The sequence below is a fragment of the Schistocerca americana genome, chromosome 2 (genome assembly GCF_021461395.2).
Source record: "Schistocerca americana isolate TAMUIC-IGC-003095 chromosome 2, iqSchAmer2.1, whole genome shotgun sequence".
NCBI lineage: Eukaryota > Metazoa > Arthropoda > Insecta > Orthoptera > Acrididae > Schistocerca > Schistocerca americana.
The window spans coordinates 560,960,295-560,980,226 of record NC_060120.1 but is presented as its reverse complement, the minus strand read 5'-3'; the positions used below and the strand labels follow the sequence as shown (position 1 = coordinate 560,980,226).

The following is a 19,932-nucleotide window of genomic DNA, read 5'->3' as shown; positions in this document are numbered from 1 at the left end:
TTTATATAATTCCTAAATGACTTGTATTCCTTTATGCTTGAATTTCCTTGAACATATTTGTACGTCCTTCTTTCATCAATCAACTGAAGTATTTCTTCTGTTACCATGGTTTCTTCACAGTTATCTTCTTTGTACCTATGTTTTTCCTTCCAGCTTCTGTTATTGCCGTTTTATGGATGTCCATTCCTTTTCAACCGAACTGCCTACTGAGCTATTCCTTTTCACAGTAACTATAGCTTTAGAGAACTTCAAGCATATCTCGTCTTTCCTTAGTATTTCTGTACCCTGTTTCTTTGCGCATTGATTATTTCTGACTAATCTCTTAAACTTTAGCCTACTCTTCATCATTACTAAATTTTGAACTGAGTCTATATCTGCTCCTGTGTACACATTAAATCTAATATCTGATTTTGGAATTTCTGCCTGGCCATGATATCTAACTGAAATCTTCCCATGTCTTCCAGCTTTTACCAAGTATACCCCCCCTCTTGTGATTCTTGAACAGAGTATTCACTGAAATTTATTCCAGAATTCAATTAGTCCATTTCCTCTCTCATTCCCAGTACCAGGCCCATATTCTTGCGTAACCCGTTCTTCCGTTCCTTCCTTACAACTGTGTTCCAGTCTCCCATGCCTATTACATTTTCGTCTCCCTTCGCATACTGAATTATCTGTTCAGTGCCCTCCTATACTTTCTCTCTCTCTTCATCTTCAGCTTGTAACACCGGCATGTGTACCTAACTGTCATTGTCAGTGTTAGTTTGCTGTTGATTCTGACAGGGACAACCCTATCACTGAACTGCCCCACTCTCTCTCCGCCATACATTCCTATTCATAACAAATCCTACTTCTGTTGATACTGCTCTATACTCATCTGACCAGATATCCCTGACTTGACTCCATTTCATTTTACTAACCCCCACTATATCCAGATTGAGCCTTTTCAAGATTTTCTAGCTTCCCCATCATGTTCAGAATTCTGATATTCCATGCTCAGACTCATAGAATGTTATTCTTTTGTTGGTTATTCAATCTTTTTTCACATGGTCACCTTCCTCTTGGCAGTCCCCTCCAGCAGTACTGAATGTGAGACTGGTCTAGAATACTTTTCCAACGGATAGATCATCATGACACTTTTTCAGATATGGGTGCACATTATGTGTCTGTAATGCAGTGGTTTCCATTGCCCTCTGCATTCTCATGCCAATGATCATTGCTAATTCTTCCACCTTTGGGGGAATTACCCAAATGCAAGAGAGTGCCCTGCACCTCTGTCTACTTCTCTGCCCTCTTTGACAGGGCCGTTGGCTGACTCAGGGCAACTTCTTATGCTCAAAGTCTTTGACTGCCATTGCTGATAATTTTTATTCTAAATGTAAGTGGTGGTGGGGTTCGAACCTAGGACCAAGGATGTTTTGATAACTAATCAAAGATGCTACCCTTAGACCAAGGCTGCAACTAACAGGGGATATGAAGGACAGCATGAATGGTTACAGGTTTGTTTGACCCGTGGAAGAGTGTCATAGAGATACTGAAGAATCTGAACTGGCAGACTCTTGAAGATAGACATTAACTATCCTCAGAAAACCTACTCACAAAGTTTTAGGAACTGATGATGACTTTGTGAATATACTACAACTCTCTACATATCACTCACATAGGGACTATGAGGACAAGATTAGACTGATTGCAGTCTCATGGGGGCATTTAACCCTTCTACTACCAGGGCTTTTTTCTCTCACTAAGTACCACTTGGGTCGTATAGACCCCAAGGAATTTACATCAGATGTATTGGCAGTATTTTAATGTACTAACATAAAAACATAAATTACAGTTGCTCAGTGTAACAGTAATAACTATAGTTTCATAGCTGTTACATTCAAGAAATAAAAGGAAATTTAGGTTGGTGTTATATCGACACCTGTGGTACTCAGTGCAAAAAACCAGGCCTAAATGTTGTTGGATCCATTGGACAGAGAGAGAGAGAGAGAGAGAGAGAGAGAGAGAGAGAGGATATCATATATTGGGGGGGGGGGGGGGGGGGGGAAGATTTAAAAACAAGGGAGATATGATTTTCAGTGTGCTTATGGGGTCATATTGACCCCAATGGTACTCACTGCAGAAACCAAGAATAAAACTTAATGTATTGTAAATATAAAAATGAACAAAACATCATTGGATACAATTGACTTAGAAGAAGAAAATTGTGTATTTTGAATGTATATATTTCCAGTGTGCTTATGGATCAGATTGACCCCAATAGTACAAGAAGGGTTAAACAATCACTCTTCCCATGCCTCATATGCTAATAGAATGAGAAGAAACCCTGTGACATACTCTCTGCCATGCAATTCACAGTGGTTTTGCAGAGTACGGATGTAGATGTATATGTTAACCCATTGAATGCACAATTATCCTTGATGTGTTCTGAGTGAAGTAGTGAGAGAGACTGAAAGAGTATAAGAGAGAAGCATCAGTTGACTGTGTTTGTACATATGCTGGGTAAAATGCCACGCATCTGAACTAATGAAGAATATGCAGATATGGTGTATTTTTGTGGCTTCTGCAGTGGTAGTGCTCCTGCAGCTGTCGAAGAATACCATTAGCGTTTTCCATCAAGTTGAACATCTGATCATAGAGTTTTCAGCACATTGTGTGAAACAGATATTCTTCCATGTTCCCATTTTTCTTCTGAACATGTAGTTCAACAACCTTTGCAGGAACAGCAACACATTGTTAAAATGGTGCAGCATAGTCCTACTACTGGTACATGACAATTTTCTGCATGTATGAATGTCCACAAACACCCGAATGGTAAACAGTACATGCAGAAAACTTGTATCCATTTCTGATACAGTGTATCCACAATCTTCGCGTTGGTGACACTGCCACATGACTTGATTTTTTTCATTGGTTAGATGGCAATCATCCTTTTCTTCCATTAATACTACTCACTAATGCAGCCACATTTACATGGAATGGAATCAACAACACACTTCATAATTGTCAGTGGGCACAGGAAAACCTACACGCTGCAATGGAAACTAATTTCCAAGTTTGTTTTTTGAACAATGATTGATGCAGCATGATCAGTAACATTTTAGAAGAGTGAATAATGGGACAGAATTACTTGGAGTTTTTGGAAAACTCATTTGTTGAACACCTTGAGAAAGTTCCTTTGGCCATGTGGACTGCAATGTACTTTCAACATGATGGTGGCCCTCAACATTGTACCTGACTTATGAGAGAACATCTCAACCACGCTTACCCAAATCACTGCATTGGTTGTGGTAGTACAATTAATTGACTATGAAGATTGCCAAACCCTACGCCATTAGATTTTTGTTTAGGGAGTTGAATGAAGTCTGAGGTGTACAAACGAAAGGTGAATGCAGAAGATGAACAACTTGGTCACATCATGGAGGCTTCTGCTCTCATTAGGGAACAAACAGAGGCACTCAGACAAGCAGCACAACACATTTTCCAGAGAGTGCACAAGTGCATTGAAGTTGATTGTGGGTTATTCAGACATTTATTGTGAGCTGTACAACAGCTCTAATGTAGCGTGTACAATAATACTTAGAGGTGAGTGTGTTAAAAGAATGTATTTTTCAATTGATGTTTTGTAAAATGCATGTTGCAATGTTTAGTACCTGTTGCACATGTGTAAGCCTGACTGCATATCGAAGAATACAGAAAATACATAACAGTGTGCATTATGTGTGTTCTGTCTCGGAAGCCATTGAGAATAGGGCATATTTCCATATTCAGTTTTCAGCTTCAGTTGATTGTTCATCTTATATCCCTGAATATTGACTACCCCTCCTGGGACAGACTGTAGACCAAAGTAAAAAAGCAAAGCTTCACGTTATGGCCCAGACTGGCCAATCTGGATCAACCAACCACCATGTCATCCTCTGCCAGTTCTGTCATTTGGATGCAGTATGGAGGTGTAGTGGATCAAAACACAGTGCTCCTGGTCGTTGTTGGCTTTCTTGACCTTGGAGCCACTACTTCTCAATCAAGTAGTTCCCTCAGTACCATGAGGCTCAGTTCGCCCTGTTCCAGTCCTACCACCAAGGAAAAGTCCCTGGCAGCACTGGGAATCGAACCCAGGTCCTCCACATGGAAGCCAACATATTGAGGTGGATAAATAGATATGTAGTTAGAAAGAAACTGGGAGTAGGTGGTCAAAATAGTATATTACTAGAATTTAATTAAGAAAGTGTTGTACTGGATCAAATTAAGCAAGTAATTCAGCATCTTAGAAAATATGGACACAATAAAAGCCAACAATTATTTGATGGAGGTATTTAAGCAAATAGCTAAATGAGTTTGAGGTATGAAGAAGGCAAGTCTAAAAAAAAATGTCAATTGAAACAAGGTAATTATTAAAGAAAAATGAGAGTTTCACAAAGACAATAATATCATAAAAGAATATGCTATATAAAACAGAATTATTTGGAAATGCCTTCACAAGAATGTGAGAAGATCTGTTTAAAATTTGAAATGGAAGTGATCGAAATCCATAAGAGGATGAAGGAATCAAATAGAAAATTCAGTTGGGTCAACATCACATCTCACCAGTTATGATGGCAGCTGTCAAACTAATTAACAACCATATGGAAAATTCTTTAGATGTCTGTATAACTGAACTGACAAATGGGAAACAAAGACATTTAATTATGAAAATAATGCCATTCTGGAAATTAGTAGTTGATGGCGTGTAAAAGAGTATTTGAAGTATGAAAAAACAGAAGGGCCAATAGGCACCAGTATGTCAGCAGAAATTATTAAATCTGGAGGAAAACTAATACAGTAACAAACTTGTAGAATTAATTACAGAATGGCTGCATATTGTAACAAATCTCTATAACTGTAACAATGCTTAAGTCTTATATTTCTCAAGATAAAATACAAACAAGACACACAGCAAGATAGAACAGTGACTGTCACCAGGATAGTGGAAAATTCAGATTTGAAAGACATGTCAGAAAAGGAGATTCCATTTCTAATCTCATCTGTTTTTGAGGAAGCTCAGATCCTTTGACTGAGATAACAAAGAAGGAGTACAAGTGTGTGATATAAAAAAAAGAAATTAAAACTAACATGGATTGGATTTTATAAACTAAATGTCTTCCAGTGTGCGAGAAACAGAAAGTTTACAATATTGTCTTACAAGTTTTGACTTATGGCAGCACCCTTGCGATTCCTCACTGAGCAGTGAAGAGATGCATGTTTGGAATTATTAAACGAGACAATTAAACGTAGAAATGTATTTTGAAACTAACTAGACTGGAAAACACAATTGTGATGTAAATGAAAATGAAATAGTGATGTGGAGAACACTTAGTCAGGCAGTGGATAGTAGATGGATCTAGGAAAAGACCAAAGCATAAACCTAATGGAATGTGGGTGGATGGGATTAGAGAAAGTACCACAGTAACTAAAGCTCTTTGAAGCCTTTGTCAGACAGTAGATGTTAAAAGGTCGATTATGGTGATGGTATATTAACTCAACTGCCAAGTGTCAGAATACAAATTCAAAGCTTTATACCCCCATCTCTCTCTCTCTCTCTCTCTCTCTCTCTCTCTCTCTCACACACACACACACACACACACACACACACACACACTCACTCACTCACTCACTCACTCACTCCTCCCCCTCTCCCTTTCTGCCCTGTACACCATGCCCACTCCATCCCTCCCCCCTCCTGCCCTTTCTGCATGCCTTTGGCCTCTAACAGTGGTATGTTTATGATGGATATTTCAAGTAGCATCACCATTTAGAAACAATATTATATCATAATTAACCCTATAGCTACTACTGGGCAGCCAAAGTTGCAGCATGTGTGAAATATTCATTTTACCTCTCTTCCTGTTTCCTTCTTCTGAAACTGCCATTGAAAGACCCTTCCCTCAGCCCACAACTGTAAAATGATGCTGTTACGACAATCTTACTTCTATTACAGTAGTATCATAATGAAATAAGTATTATCTAACAGATCCCTGCTGTTAATACTTGTGGCAACACTGTACTTGATTTACTTGGTTGCCACTGGCATGACTCACTCAGATTTAACAACACAGCTGTAATTGCTACACCACTACAGTATTACTAAATTGTAATATTTTTGCATTGGATGTCGAAGTGCTATTCTATTTGTGATGCTACCATTCCTTTTCTTTCAATTAGTCCTTTCCTAATTAGGAATTATCTGCGTTTCACAGTGCAGCATCGGACATTGGAAAGTTAACAGCCACGTGCTGTATCTGCTCATTAATACTTTCATCAAAGTGCAGCTTATTATGTGATTGTGCATACAAGCTAGTGCACAAATAAATATAAGTAATTTGAATTTTGATTGCATAGAGATGGAAATATTATCTGAACCATTCACCGTTTCATCATTTTGAGATGACTGTACAAGAAACCTTAGCGTAACCCATAAAACAATATAATAAAATCACTTGAATCTGTCTACACTTAAGTACATGAGCCATCATAATATAAAAACACTTCAGTAAGTATAAGGAATTACTACCCAGAAGATAATTGTACAGTTAACCTGCATTTGGCTGAAGGTTGGTGTTTTAATCAGAAACTTTTAACTTATTTATTTATAAGTTGTTACTGTCTGCAAAAGTAAGTGGAAGTTCACTTTATCGTAATGATATGATAATAGTGAATATAGTGAATGTAATTTTTATGACATTCCTTGATACTTCAAAAATATTAGAATTCTGTCACATGGAAAAAGATGTACCATTTCCCTGATTTCAGTTACGACAATGCCTACTCTTTGTAATATAGAATTTGGCATATTATCTTTTGATGTCTACTTCTTGGCATAGTTCACAGCTAGATGATATTTTAGGTGGAGAAAGATAGATCTTTAGAATTATGAGTGCTGATCATCTTTTGATGTTATAAATTGCTTTTCCATGCTATTACTTTGTTCTAGTAACTGTTGTTGAACATGGGAAATGATATTAGTTAAGGGCAACACAAGTTTGAAATCACTCACACTTTGTGAATAAAAGCACATTGTGCACTATGCTGTTAATAATAATAATAATAATAATATAATTATTCAAAAATTCAATTAGCATACTTTAACTTTCAGTAATGGCTGCTGTCCGACTTGTTCACAGTTTCTGGTAACACTCAGAATAAAAACATTTCGATGTTCAGTTGCTGTGCTGAGCTTTAAGTTTGCTTCCATTGAAAATGCCACATAAATTTCTAACAGCTGTACCACTTTCACTTATGGCTCTTGAAGGTAGCTTGCACCGCTTACAAGCTGCTGAATACATAATATGAAATGCTAGCCAGCATCCATTGGAAGCCTTTCAATGTCCATATTAATGTCGTGATACTGGCTCCTCATTATATGCAAATATAGAGCCACAGTTAATCCACTTTGACATTGTACAGCTATTGAACATACTACTTTTTCACAAGTTGCATTATTAATACAGTTTGTCGAGGCACTATACTGTCTGCTCACTCATTTGTACAGAAGTGGCTTTGCACTGTGAATCTTAAGAACAGACATCTTTCTATCACTCCTAAAGAACAACTTCATAAGCAAGACACACACAGACCAATGAGAAAGGTGGGCTTACGTAGTGTCCTTTGTCCTGCTATCTTACTTACGTCACATCCAAATAATCCTAACCGTTTCTCTCTCTTTAAATATGTAATTCTTTTTACAATATAATTTAGTTCTTTGTTTTACATGTAACAAAACCAACATTTTGACAAATAATTCATTTTATATACTACACAGAAAAGAATGGCTTATATTACATATTTTTCTCACTAGGTGGCAACATCCTTCAGTACAGTTCTTAGCATGTGATGTCGCTCTGCCTTATTTCATATTATTTCCACTAGATGACATATGCTTATGTTTAATTTTGACACTCACTTTCAGACAGATCGTCTGGTCTACATGTGTTGCCATCTCATGAAGTGAACATCATTTTTGAGGTAACGATAATCGGTATGCGTACATGTATCATTACATATTCTTTTTAGGGCTTTCATATTCTGCTGACTGAATTTTAGAGTGCGAATATGACAGTGGGAGTGCTTTTCATAGAAAACCTCAACCTTCGTTGCTCTCAGTGTGATACATGAAGCAGTTTATAAACTGTAGCAAAGCAAGAGCATGTTATCCCCAATGTGGCCAATAAAACACTTCAGTTTTCAAACCAATCATCATGTTGCTGATCTTTGTTATATTTAATTACAGCAAGATGGTAACAGGTTAGTTATAATACACCAAGCCCTTTTGTTTCAACTGGCAGTATGTTGAATGAGCTGAGTTTTTAAAACTTCTTTAATGTGTGGCCTGCTCCTCAGACTGTTATGGACAAGATTTTATGCATTTCTGTACTGATATCTTGTGACCTTATGTGATAAGTAGCTATGATTTTTTTCAGTTCTGATTTCTCTTCATCTAATTATGTGTCGACAGTGTACATTAAACAAAGATTACAGTACACATTTTAAATTAATTTATTTTAAATTTGAGTGCTTGGAACAAAGTCATTACTCTTGCCACTACATTACCGCCATCACATCATCAACAAGAACAAGTTATGCTTTCAACTTAGCATACAGTCCATTACATTTATCATTAGAGCATTGTTTTAATCATAAGGCTTTACTTTAATTTCGGAAATAGAAATTACTTATAAACTAGTATATGTTAAGTCTTTCAGTTTGTTAAACAATAGTGTAGGGCATGTATCTTGTTTGTCTCTTGTCGTGTCTGAAGCTTATTTTGTATGTCCACAAACATATGTGTATGTATACATATTTATTAACATATGTTTCTTTCTTTCCTTCTGCAGAGCATGGAAGTATCATCACCTCCAGGAACTACTGTTGGATATATTCAGCAAGAATGGAGCATTCTGTCACCTCAGTTTAGCATAAAGAATGCAGCTGGTGATGTTGTGCTGAGGATTGAAGGCCCAATTTGCACATACAGTATTTGTGGTGATGTAGAATTTAAGGTAAGGTCAACTTGTCAAATCTGGCCATGGGATTTATAGATGCTGCACGTGTGCTATCTACGTAGATGTCTCCAACAACTTCAGTACTCTAGAGACGGTGGAGAAAAGTGTACAGAAAATATAAGTAGTTAAGCAACAGGTCTAACAGGACAGAAAAAACACATGTTAAGGCTAGTAGTATTCAGAAGGTGAAAGACCAAAAAAGGCACTTCTGCTAAGGCATCTTCACGGGAGGGTAATGGCAGAAGGAGAACAAAACTTCCTGTGTGTAGTGAACATCAAATAGCTAGTATTTTCTTGCCAAGTGAAGGTTCTGCAAAGTCATCTCTGATTTAGGCTTTCTGGAGACAGTTCTCCATTGGGAAGATATTTTAATGATGTTTGAGGGAAGGGGATTTGACTGTAGCCTTATCTAAATGGTGACATGATGTAAGTCATTGAGAATGCTCCTTACACTAATATGAATTTTCTCTCTCTCTCTCTCTCTCTCTCTCTCTCTCTCTCTCTCTCTCTCTCTCTCTATCTCTATTGGCGATATTACAAGCCATGGATGAAACATGCTGTCAGATGAATAAATGTAATATTTGAGTAGGTGCTAAAAGGATGGAGTAATTATACATGAATCTGACTGATGTAATGCTTAAAACCACATATGCCATCATCTCTATCTGAGCATTTTAGTAGGAGTAAAAATATTTTCTATATAAACTGTGTTCCATGTCTACAGTTTAGAATGGGGTGTTCATTCTAGTGCAGAAGTTTTTTACAGGTTGCCAGCAGATACCAAGCACACTATTATACAGTCAGATCTTCATAAAGATTTCATAGTGGTTCAGAGATTGGCAACTTGCTTTAATGTTAAAGTTGTGCTCCTCACTAAATGCAGAAAATTAGACTACAATATTAGTGAGTCACTGTTGGAATCAGTCAACTCATACAAATACCTGGGTAACAATTTGTGGAAATATGAAATGTATTGATCACATATGCTCAATAATAGGTAAAGCTGGTAACTGACTTTGATTCATTGGTAGAATATTGGGAAAAAGCTGTTGGCATACAAGGGAGACTATTTACAGCACACTCATGCACCTGTATTAGAGAAGAATGAAAAATTCTCCTATCATAGCACAAAAAAAGGTGAATATGTCCAGGACAAAAAAGGTGAATACATTCTGGATGGAGTTAGGGATACAAGAGAAAGGAACTATGTAGCTTTTCAACTTATCTGGCAGCTTCAAAGATATTTAAATCAAAACATCTTCACATATTTGCATGTTTTTACTTCTTATGTTAGTTCACATGTCTTATCCCTCCCCCAGAAAAACTTTCTTAGCTATTGCATGTGTGCTCTTCATCCATATGATATTGTGTATATTGTTTACTATGACTGTCAAATCTTCTGGTTTTTGGGCACAAGATCAGAGACTTCATCCTATCAATTGCAAGATGCAGGTGTGCCAACACCTTGCACCTGAGAGAGCTCATTGAGCTGGGGAAACAGGGTTAGATGGTAGTTTGAGGTACACTGATGCACATTCGCCAATTCATATGCAGCAAGGGAAGTCAGACTCAAAATTGTATCAGTAAATTGTCGAAGTATTCGTAACGAAGTTCCTGCTCTCCAGGTCAATTCTCATGCTCAAGTTATTCTTGGGATCGAAAGCTGGCTGGGACCAAAAATGAGAAGTCTGAGATATTTAGCGAGGAATGGAATGTACATTGAAAAGATAGGAGGAGGAGCATTCATTGCAGTTGACAAAAATATTGTTTCTATTGATGTGGAAGTTAAGTGTGACAGTGAAACTATCTGGTTGCATGTAACAGGTGTAGGTGAAACCAAGTTAATTGTTGGATGTTTTTACTGGCCAGTCAATTTTCCTGTGACAGTTGTAGAGTCTTGAAGAATGTCTGTAGTCAGTAGCTAGATGGAGGTGACTTTTAACATACAACATAGAATGGGATGTCTATTGATTCATTTCGAGGAGTACAGACAGACAGTCATGTGAAAATACTTTTGAACATGTTTACTGAAAACTGTCTTGAGCAGCTAGTTCAGCAGTCCACACACAGTGGACATGTCTTGGACCTTGTAATTACAAAGAGGCAGGACCTTATCGACAACATCAGTACAGAAATGGGTATTAGTGATCATGATGTCACTATAGTAGCTATGGTTACTAAAGTTAATAAATCAGTTAAGAAGGTGAGGATAGTATTTCTGCTAGAAAGAGCAGATAAGCAGTTGAAACTTCCTGGCAGATTAAAACTGTGTGCCCGACCGAGACTCGAACTCGGGACCTTTGCCTTCCGCGGGCAAGTGCTCTACCAACTGAGCTACCGAAGCACGACTCACGCCCGGTACCCACAGCCTTACTTCTGCCAGTATCTCGTCTCCTACCTTCCAAACTTTACAGAAGCTCTCCTGCGAACCTTGCAGAACTAGCACTCCTGAAAGAAAGGATATAGCGGAGACATGGCTTAGCCCCAACCTGGGGGATGTTTCCAGAATGAGATTTTCACTCTGCAGCGGAGTGTGCGCTGATATGAAACTTCCTGGCAGATTAAAACTGTGTGCCCGACCGAGACTCGAACTCGGGAGGTTCGCAGGAAAGCTTCTGTAAAGTTTGGAAGGTAGGAGACGAGATACTGGCAGAAGTAAGGCTGTGGGTACCGGGCGTGAGTCGTGCTTCGGTAGCTCAGTTGGTAGAGCACTTGCCCGCGAAAGGCAAAGGTCCCGAGTTCGAGTGTCGGTCGGGCACACAGTTTTAATCTGCCAGGAAGTTTCATATCAGCGCACACTCCGCTGCAGAGTGAAAATCTCATTCTGGAGATAAGCAGTTGTTAGCATCCCACACAAGGAACTGACAGTATTTAGTTCCAGTAAGTTGGATGTAGGGATGGGCAGAGTTTTAGCAGATTGTAAATCATGATCTGCAGAATTATGTGCCTGTTCAGTCGGTTAAGGATGGAAAAAGACCGACTGTAGGTTTAATAACAAGGTTCAGAAACTGCTGAGGAAGCTGAAAATATCTATGCATGAAGCATGCAACTATTATCACCGTCACACCTTAGTAAAAGATCTGGCTGAGAACTCGATAAAATTGTGGTCCTATGTAAAATCACTAAGTGGTTCTAAGGCTTCCACCCAATCACTTTTCACATGTCAGACTGTGAACTCTGGATGAAGGGCAGCAGCAGATTCCGTATTTCTAGATTTGCAGAAAACATTTGACCTAGTGCCCCATTTCAGGCTGTTAAAGAAGATACAATCATATAGAAAAAGTTTACAGATTTGTGAGTGGCTCGAAGACATCTTAAGTTATAGAACCCAGTATGTTCTCCCCAATGGTGAATTTTCATCTGAGACTAGAGTATTGTCAGGAGTTCCCCCGGGAAGTGTGATAGGACTACTATTATTCTGTATGTACATTAATGATTTGATGGACAGGGTAGGCAGCAATCTGCAGTTGTTTGCTGATGATGCTGTGGTGTATGGGGAAAGTGTCATCTTTGAGTCACTGTAAGAGCATACAAGATGACAGAAAGATTTCTAGTTGGTGTGATGAATTACAGCGAGCTCTAAATGTAGAAAAATTCAAGTTAATGCATATGAGTAAGAAAAACAAACCTGTAATGTTTGGATAAGCATAAGTAGTGTCCTGCTTAACACAGTCACATCATTTAAATATCTGGGCATAAAGTTCCAAAACAATATGAAATGAAAAGAGCATGCGAGGATTGTGGTAGGAAAGACAAATGGTCAACTTCAGTTTATTGGGGGAATTCTAGGAAAGTGTGGTTCATATAGGATACTAGTGTGACCTGCTCTTGAGTACTGCCCAAGTGTTTTGGGATCCATACCAGGTTGGATTAAAGGAAGACTTCGAAGCAGTTCAGAGATGCACTGCTAGATTTGTTACTGGTAGGTTTGAACAACATGCAAGTGTTACGGAGATGCTTTGAGAACTCAAATGGGGATCCCTGGAGAAAAGGCGACATTCTTTTCGAGGAACAAACAGTATTGAGAAAATTTTGAGAACCGGCATTAGAAGCTGACTGCAGAACAATTCTGTTGCCTCCAACACACATTGCTTCTAAGGACCACAAAGATACTAGAAATTAGGACTCATATGGAGGCAAATAGACAGTCATTTTTTTCTTTGTTCTGTATGCGAGTGGAAGAGGAAAGGAAATGACTAGTAGTGGTACGGGGTACCCTCTGCCATGCACCATAAGGTGGATTGCGGAATATCAGTTTAGATGTAGATGTAGAGCTCATGAAAAAGTGCAAATGTGTCAAGATGTTTTGATTTAAATGTCTTTGAAGCTGCCAGAGAAATTGATAAGCTAGTTCCCTTCTTTTAAATCCCTAGGTCTGCCCAGGACATACTCAGCTTTTTTGTGCTATGATAGGGGTATTTTTCATTCTGGTTCCCAACTTCTACTCTACTATAATTTTAACATTAGACTGCCATAGCTTGGCAGCCGATGTAGATTTTTGTTGAGGAGGAGGAGGAGATTAGTGTTTAACGTTCCGTCAACAACAAACTCGGATTGAGGAAGGATGGGGAAGGAAAGCGGCCATGCCCTTTCAAAGGAACTATCCCGCGCATTTGCCTTAAGCAGTTTAGGGAAATCGTGGAAAACCTAAATCAGCTTGGTCAGATGTGGGTTTGAACCATTATCCTCCCTGCATTTTGTTGACTCCAGTGACAACTGATCAGGTGTAGGCTATTTATTGCCTTTCAAACCATGTTACTTATATCATGTCAATGGATAAGGCTCTCACAAAACAACAAGACAAACATTAGTTACATATATTTGTCTACCTCAATACAAAATTTGAACCAGACTGAAACACAGAACTGGCACAAGTAAAAAAACTCACAAAAAATGTGTTTTTTGCATATAAAATCCAAATGAAGCTAGATTTTTGAAAGCAAGATTTCAATTTTATCTTAATAATGTGTTTTGATTTATTTTAATCACTTTAAACTGTTTCTGGGCATTCAGTTCATGTAAGAATGAATGTGTCTTGCTACATTTACCTCGACTTTACTTCATTATATCCCGGCAATGGATAAAGATTATTTGATTTAAAAAAAATTCGCTTGGATTGTATCCATTTATCTTACTTAGTGCAGAGTTTGAACTGATTCATACAAATTTAAAGTATAGAAGTGGCACACTGAAAAAAACCTCCCAGACCAACATATTTTTTGCACATATTTTCATGTAAAATCCAAAAGGTGCAAATAAAAACTGATTTGCACAATTTGCCTGGGCACCAGCTCCAATTCATTGTTCAAACTATGCTTAATATACTGTATCATAGCTACAGTATGACAGGGGTTTGAATGGCTAAACAAATGGCAACCACTCTGGGCTAAACCAAAAACTTTGTGCCCCATGTTCCTAGGTCAAATAGGAACTAAGAACAATAACCCACCCAAACTGGGATTCTGCGTGTGGCCTTCTCAAACATATTTGTTACAGCACTGTATCAATACTGATCAAGTGTGTGGAACTCATATGAACTAGGGCTAACTGGAAATATTGAATGTGTATGAAGAATTGTAGAACATATAATCACAGCTTTGTTTAACTCGTGGGAAAAATTGAAAACTGGAAATTGAAGACTCTTGGAGTTAGATGTGGACTATCCCACGAAAGTCTACTTACATAGTTTCAAGGTCTTTTCTTGGAGCATTATGTTCCCCCAGCTGTTTTTAGCTTTCCCAACCTCACAGCAGCAACACCCCATTTAAATGCCTTCTCAATTGCCATCTAGTCCAGTCAATGAAGGAAAATTAGGGGAAACCATCCGTGTAGTCATAAATTATTTTACTGTGGTAGAAGGGAGAGTCATGAACAACATACTAAAAATTGTGATCAGTGGGGAGTGAGTGTGGGGGGGAGGGGCTGTTTGAAGGTCACTTTTTGCATTTTTCTTGAATAACATGAATACCAGTGCTTGTACCAAAAATGTTTCCCAGTACAAAATTAAATTACAATAAATTTCTTACAAAAAAGGCTCTGTTCCTTTTTGCTCTAGGGCTAATAGTCTCAGCATTTCAGGAGATGAAAAAAATCGCAAATAATGAAATATAGTGCTTCAATGGTTTAAATCAATATTTATTGATAAATGAAGTGGGTTAAAAACAAATGTTAAAAATGTGTACCGCATGTAGATGCATTAGAGCCATGTTATGGGATAAATTGTGTTCTGAGTGCATAACAGTGAGGAAAGAATAAGGGTGAAGAGTGGTCATCTTGTGCACCAGCTTTAGCATTCTTCCAGGAAAGGTAATTTCCTCCTCCATGAGCACTGCTCGCTTTTCAGTTTACTATACCTCTCCACCATTTCCTGTGTAATTACCTTATGTGAGTTCTCAAAATAGTTTCATTGAGCTCGTGTTGGGGGAAGTGCAAGTAATCATAAATGAATATTGAATACACAATGAGATTTTATCCAGAGAGCATATTGGCTATGGCATTAGAGGAATACCTTCATGTTTTACCATGTTACCATGCAAATGAGGTCATAGGATCAGCGTTGTTGTGCTCAAAATGGAAGGGATTGACAGGGTTGGAAGCCAATCGCAGAAGGAAAGATTAAAAGTTCTCTTATTCCTGCCATTCTAATGGTTATTAATTTCCAGGTCTGTGTAAATGAAGAAATAAACCACATTTAAAATTCCCCTAAATGAAATTCTTGATATTTCTTAATTCATCAACATTACAAATGGTCATGGAACACTCCCGTATCTCATTCGACAGCTTTTTTTAAATATGGTTAATGAAATGATAACAATACTTCTTGCATTACTGATAATATATAAATGAGGTGGTACCCTCTTCAGCTATACTAGAAATTTGGAAAATAATAATTTTGTTTCCCAAGTGATGCATTTCAATTTTAAAAGCATAAATTACTCACAGATGTTCAGGAGAATTTGTTGAATTATGATTGTTAGAGGCATTTATCGAACTACGGAAGAGAGCTGATAGTATGCAGTCCATGGTAACAACACTGTAGATCACTGTTGCCATCTAAATTCTAGATAAGGCTCATCCAGACTCTGCTCCTGGGGCGCTAGCATCTGCGATCTCCAGAGGTCAGCGCCAAGGGCGAATTCGTATGTTGTTGCAGTGGCCAAGCCGTGTCACTTAGCTGACCTTGCGGTTTGCCCGCCATGCCTTGCCATGACGCTGTAATATGCTTTGTACAGAATACGTACCACTGCGCCAGCAGCAATCAAAAGCATTGATGTGACACAAAGCCGTCAGTCAACAGATGTAAGGCTACAGTGGATAGAGATGGATGGTCAACAACATCTGCATAATTTAAACCTGAGTGGGAAATTAATTTCTTTTGAACTGTTGTCAAAAATCTTGCCAAATGTTTATTATTTCATCGGAATCTCATGAATTTAAAAAGTGCTTGATTGAACAGCACTTAAATAACCGTCATAAAGATCAGTTCAGAAATTTGTCGCAAAAGGAACACCAGTCAGAGCTTGAAGAACTGAAAGAAAATTTCATGCAGCATTACAGTGAAGTGTTTCCTATCTTGTGACTCTTTAGCATTTATAAATATGGTAAATAAAACTGTATTTTATAATCTGATATGTCACATAGCAATTTGCCAGTTATCGAATATCAGATTATCAACAACAAGAAACATTTCTTTTCAGTTAATTTTTATATTTGGGTTGCATTAAATCATGTCACACAGACATAAGAAAAAGTTTCAGGTACATTAGTTTTTGCCACTTTCTGAAAAGCCATCACAAACACTCCCTCGGACAGCAAAGTGTCGTTAAGAGTCATTCTGTGTTTTTGTGTATTTGTGTTTTGGTGGATGGGAAAACAAATGTTATAGTTTGCTCAATGTTTTCAGTTAATTAAAACACAGATATTCCAATAGATAAAAATTTATTTTGCAACCACATTTTGCTGTCCTTGCTAGTGTCTATGACCGCTTTTCAGAGGAACTGGGAGAAAAATTGTAAAGTTGTAAGGTTTTTTTTGCCATGGTAGGAGCATAAAGTAGGTGGGCAAAGTTTGCGTGTAAGTTACAAATGCTTGCTGAGAATTGCGAAAGCAGGGAAACCCTTTGCAGCTGAGAATCTCATCAGAGATTGCCTGGTCGACTTGGCAGCATATATTTGTCTAACAGACCTCACGGAAAATTTTTAAAAAATAGCTCTTTCATCTCAAAGTGTTGCTTACCAAGTCGAGGATATGGCCTTGGATATGGAGCAGCAGTTAATGGAGAGAGCGACAAACTTCCTTTCATTTTCTGTTGCTCTTGATGAGTCCACGGACATTGTGGACACAGCTCTTCATATTCATTCGGAGTGTCAACGACAATCTGTGTGTCGCCAAAGAATTTCTTGACCTTATACCATCAAAAGACACAAACACCGTAGTGTTTTGAGAATTTCTGTGCATATTCTAGAATCACTCGGCCTTCTACCATCTCGAACACACGATATTTTAGATGTGAGTGGGAGAAAGGAACCCTATCTACTGCGTGTCACCTGTCTGTGTGTGCAGGTTTGAAGTTTGTCATACAAAGATGGTAGACACGGTGATCGAACAGCACCGACAAGTACTTGTCGGTCAGTCCATGGAAGTCATAATGAAGGCACACGGCAGCACCAAGGAACTTCTGTGTTATTTTGGGTTGTTATGTAACTGTGGCTATTGTTAGTCACGAAAGAACAATAGAGTGAAAAAAGATTTTTAGTAACTTTTCACTTGAACTTGCTAGAGGCAAGACGTGTGTATGATTCCTGTATAATAGAGTCGTGGTTATAAAGCCAACTCTGTTGTAACTGTAACTTAATTGTTTCTAATGTGAGGTGACATGGGTGACTTACAAGAAGTCAATTGTTTATGTGAGAAGTGTGTATTTTGTTCTTTGTGGAAGTTCAGATATACTGATAGTTGTTGAAAAGTATTATTTGAGTACCTCATTATTTCACAAAGAGAGAGAGAGAGAGAGAGAGAGAGAGAGAGAGAGAGAGAGTCTTAAAGGTTCCTGTGACTAGCATCATTCTTAGGAGAAGGAGTTTCTAGAGATTCCAGAAGCCGGCTATCCAGAGAAGAAGATCAGTTAAGCATTCTCAACTAAGTCAACTTGTGTAAGAGGAGTGAGGAGTTTGCACTTACACTCACACACCCTTACTCATCAGAAATGTTAGACCGCGGGTTCGGATATTTTTCCAGCCATGGAAAATGTGTTCAAGTTAATTGGTTTAAAATGGGAATGCCTGACCAGTGTAACAACAGATGGAGCCCTGCCCTACATCTACATCTACATCTACATCTACATCCATACTCCGTAAGCCACCTGACGGTGTGTGGCGGAGGGTACCTTGAGTACCTCTATCGGTTCTCCCTTCTATTCCAGTCTCAAATTGTTCAAGGAAAGGAGGATTGTCGGTATGCCTCTGTGTGGGCTCTAATCTCTCTGATTTTATCCTCATGGTCTCTTCGCGAGATATACGTAGGAGGGAGCAATATACTGCTTGACTCCTCGGTGAAGGTATGTTCTTGAAACTTCAACAAAAGCCCATACCGAGCTACTGAACATCTTTCCTGCAGAGTCTTCCACTGGAGTTTATCTATCATCTCCGTAACGCTTTCGCGATTACTAAACAATCCTGTAACGAAGTGTGCTGCTCTCCATTGGATCTTCTCTATCTCTTCTATCAACCGTATCTGGTTCGGATCCCACGCTGCTGAGCAGTATTCAAGCAGTGGGCGAACAAGCGTACTGTAACCTACTTCCTTTTTTTTTTTTTTTCGGATTGCTTTTCCTTAGGATTCTTCCAATGAATCTCAGTCTGGCATCTGCTTTACCGACGATCAACTTTATGTGATACAAGGGATACGCACTGGATTCCTGGGTTATGTTAGGTCAAAAATGCCTGAAGTCAGCTGTTCCTAATTCGTGGCAGTCCATTGTCTGATACATCAGGGGGCAGTTTGTGCGAAGGTTGTCAACATAAAAAATATTATGGACACAGTTGTTTGAATGGTTGATTATCTTCACTTGCATGGACTCACCATTGCCAATTTAAAGAATTTCTGGCTGATTTCAAAGCAGGATACCTGGACATCCCCTACCACACCTAAGTAAGATGACTGAGCAGAGGGAAGGTGCTTCATCGGTTTTTCGCCTTGAGGGATGAAATCAATACTTTTTTGAAAATGAAATGACATCCAGAAGAATTACTTCATAATCCTAAGTGGGTGGTGAATTTGACTTTTTTGAGTGATCAAACTGGTCATTTAAATACTTTAAATATTTCACTCCTAGGTGAAAATCACTCTGCTGTTGATTTAGTACAGATGACTCGAGCATTTTTTTTTTAAAAAAAAAAAAAAAAAAACTATTTTGTGTGAAAAATAGTTGTGTGGGGAGAATTGTGGACACTTCCCTGCATTAGACTGTGTTAAAGAAGATGTGGATTTTTCAGATTATGTTCAGATCATTTGTGGATTACAAGAAGAGTTTGAAAAGAGATTTTTGGAGATAAGTGAGCTTCAGCCAGACTTAGATATATTTGTTTGCCTGTTTTCCCTTCGGGCAGAGGATGTCTCATAAGTGTTTCAACTAGATCTGATTGACCAGCAGTGCGGCATCCGCCTGAAAGACCTCTTTCTTATGTGTAAAACTTCAGATGACTTTTACAGCTGTTTTCCACAAGAAAAGTATCCTCTTTTACCCAAGCACATAGCCAAAGTTCTCTCAATGTTTGGTTCCACATATGCTTGTGAGTGCTGTTTCCCCCTTTTAAAGATTGCTGAAACTAAGAGCTGTACACTACTTAGCGATAAAAATTTGGCTATTTCTTTGAGGTTAGCAATCTCCTGGAATATT

At 38.3% G+C, this 19,932-nt stretch overlaps 1 protein-coding gene and 1 non-coding gene across 3 annotated transcripts in view; one reads left to right on the top strand and one right to left on the bottom strand.

Annotated features, from left to right (window-relative positions):
- The window catches only part of LOC124595794 (phospholipid scramblase 1), a 160,287-nt gene that overhangs the window by 107,775 nt on the left and 32,580 nt on the right, over nucleotides 1-19,932 (top strand). For both annotated transcript variants that reach the window (XM_047134682.1, XM_047134683.1), the window contains exon 6: nucleotides 8,868-9,032. In XM_047134682.1, the coding sequence (XP_046990638.1) occupies nucleotides 8,868-9,032 (165 nt within the window). The remainder of the gene's footprint in view (nucleotides 1-8,867; nucleotides 9,033-19,932) is intronic.
- Nucleotides 11,306-11,380, bottom strand: Trnap-cgg. Its single transcript has one exon. It is a non-coding gene; the product is annotated as a tRNA-Pro (tRNA).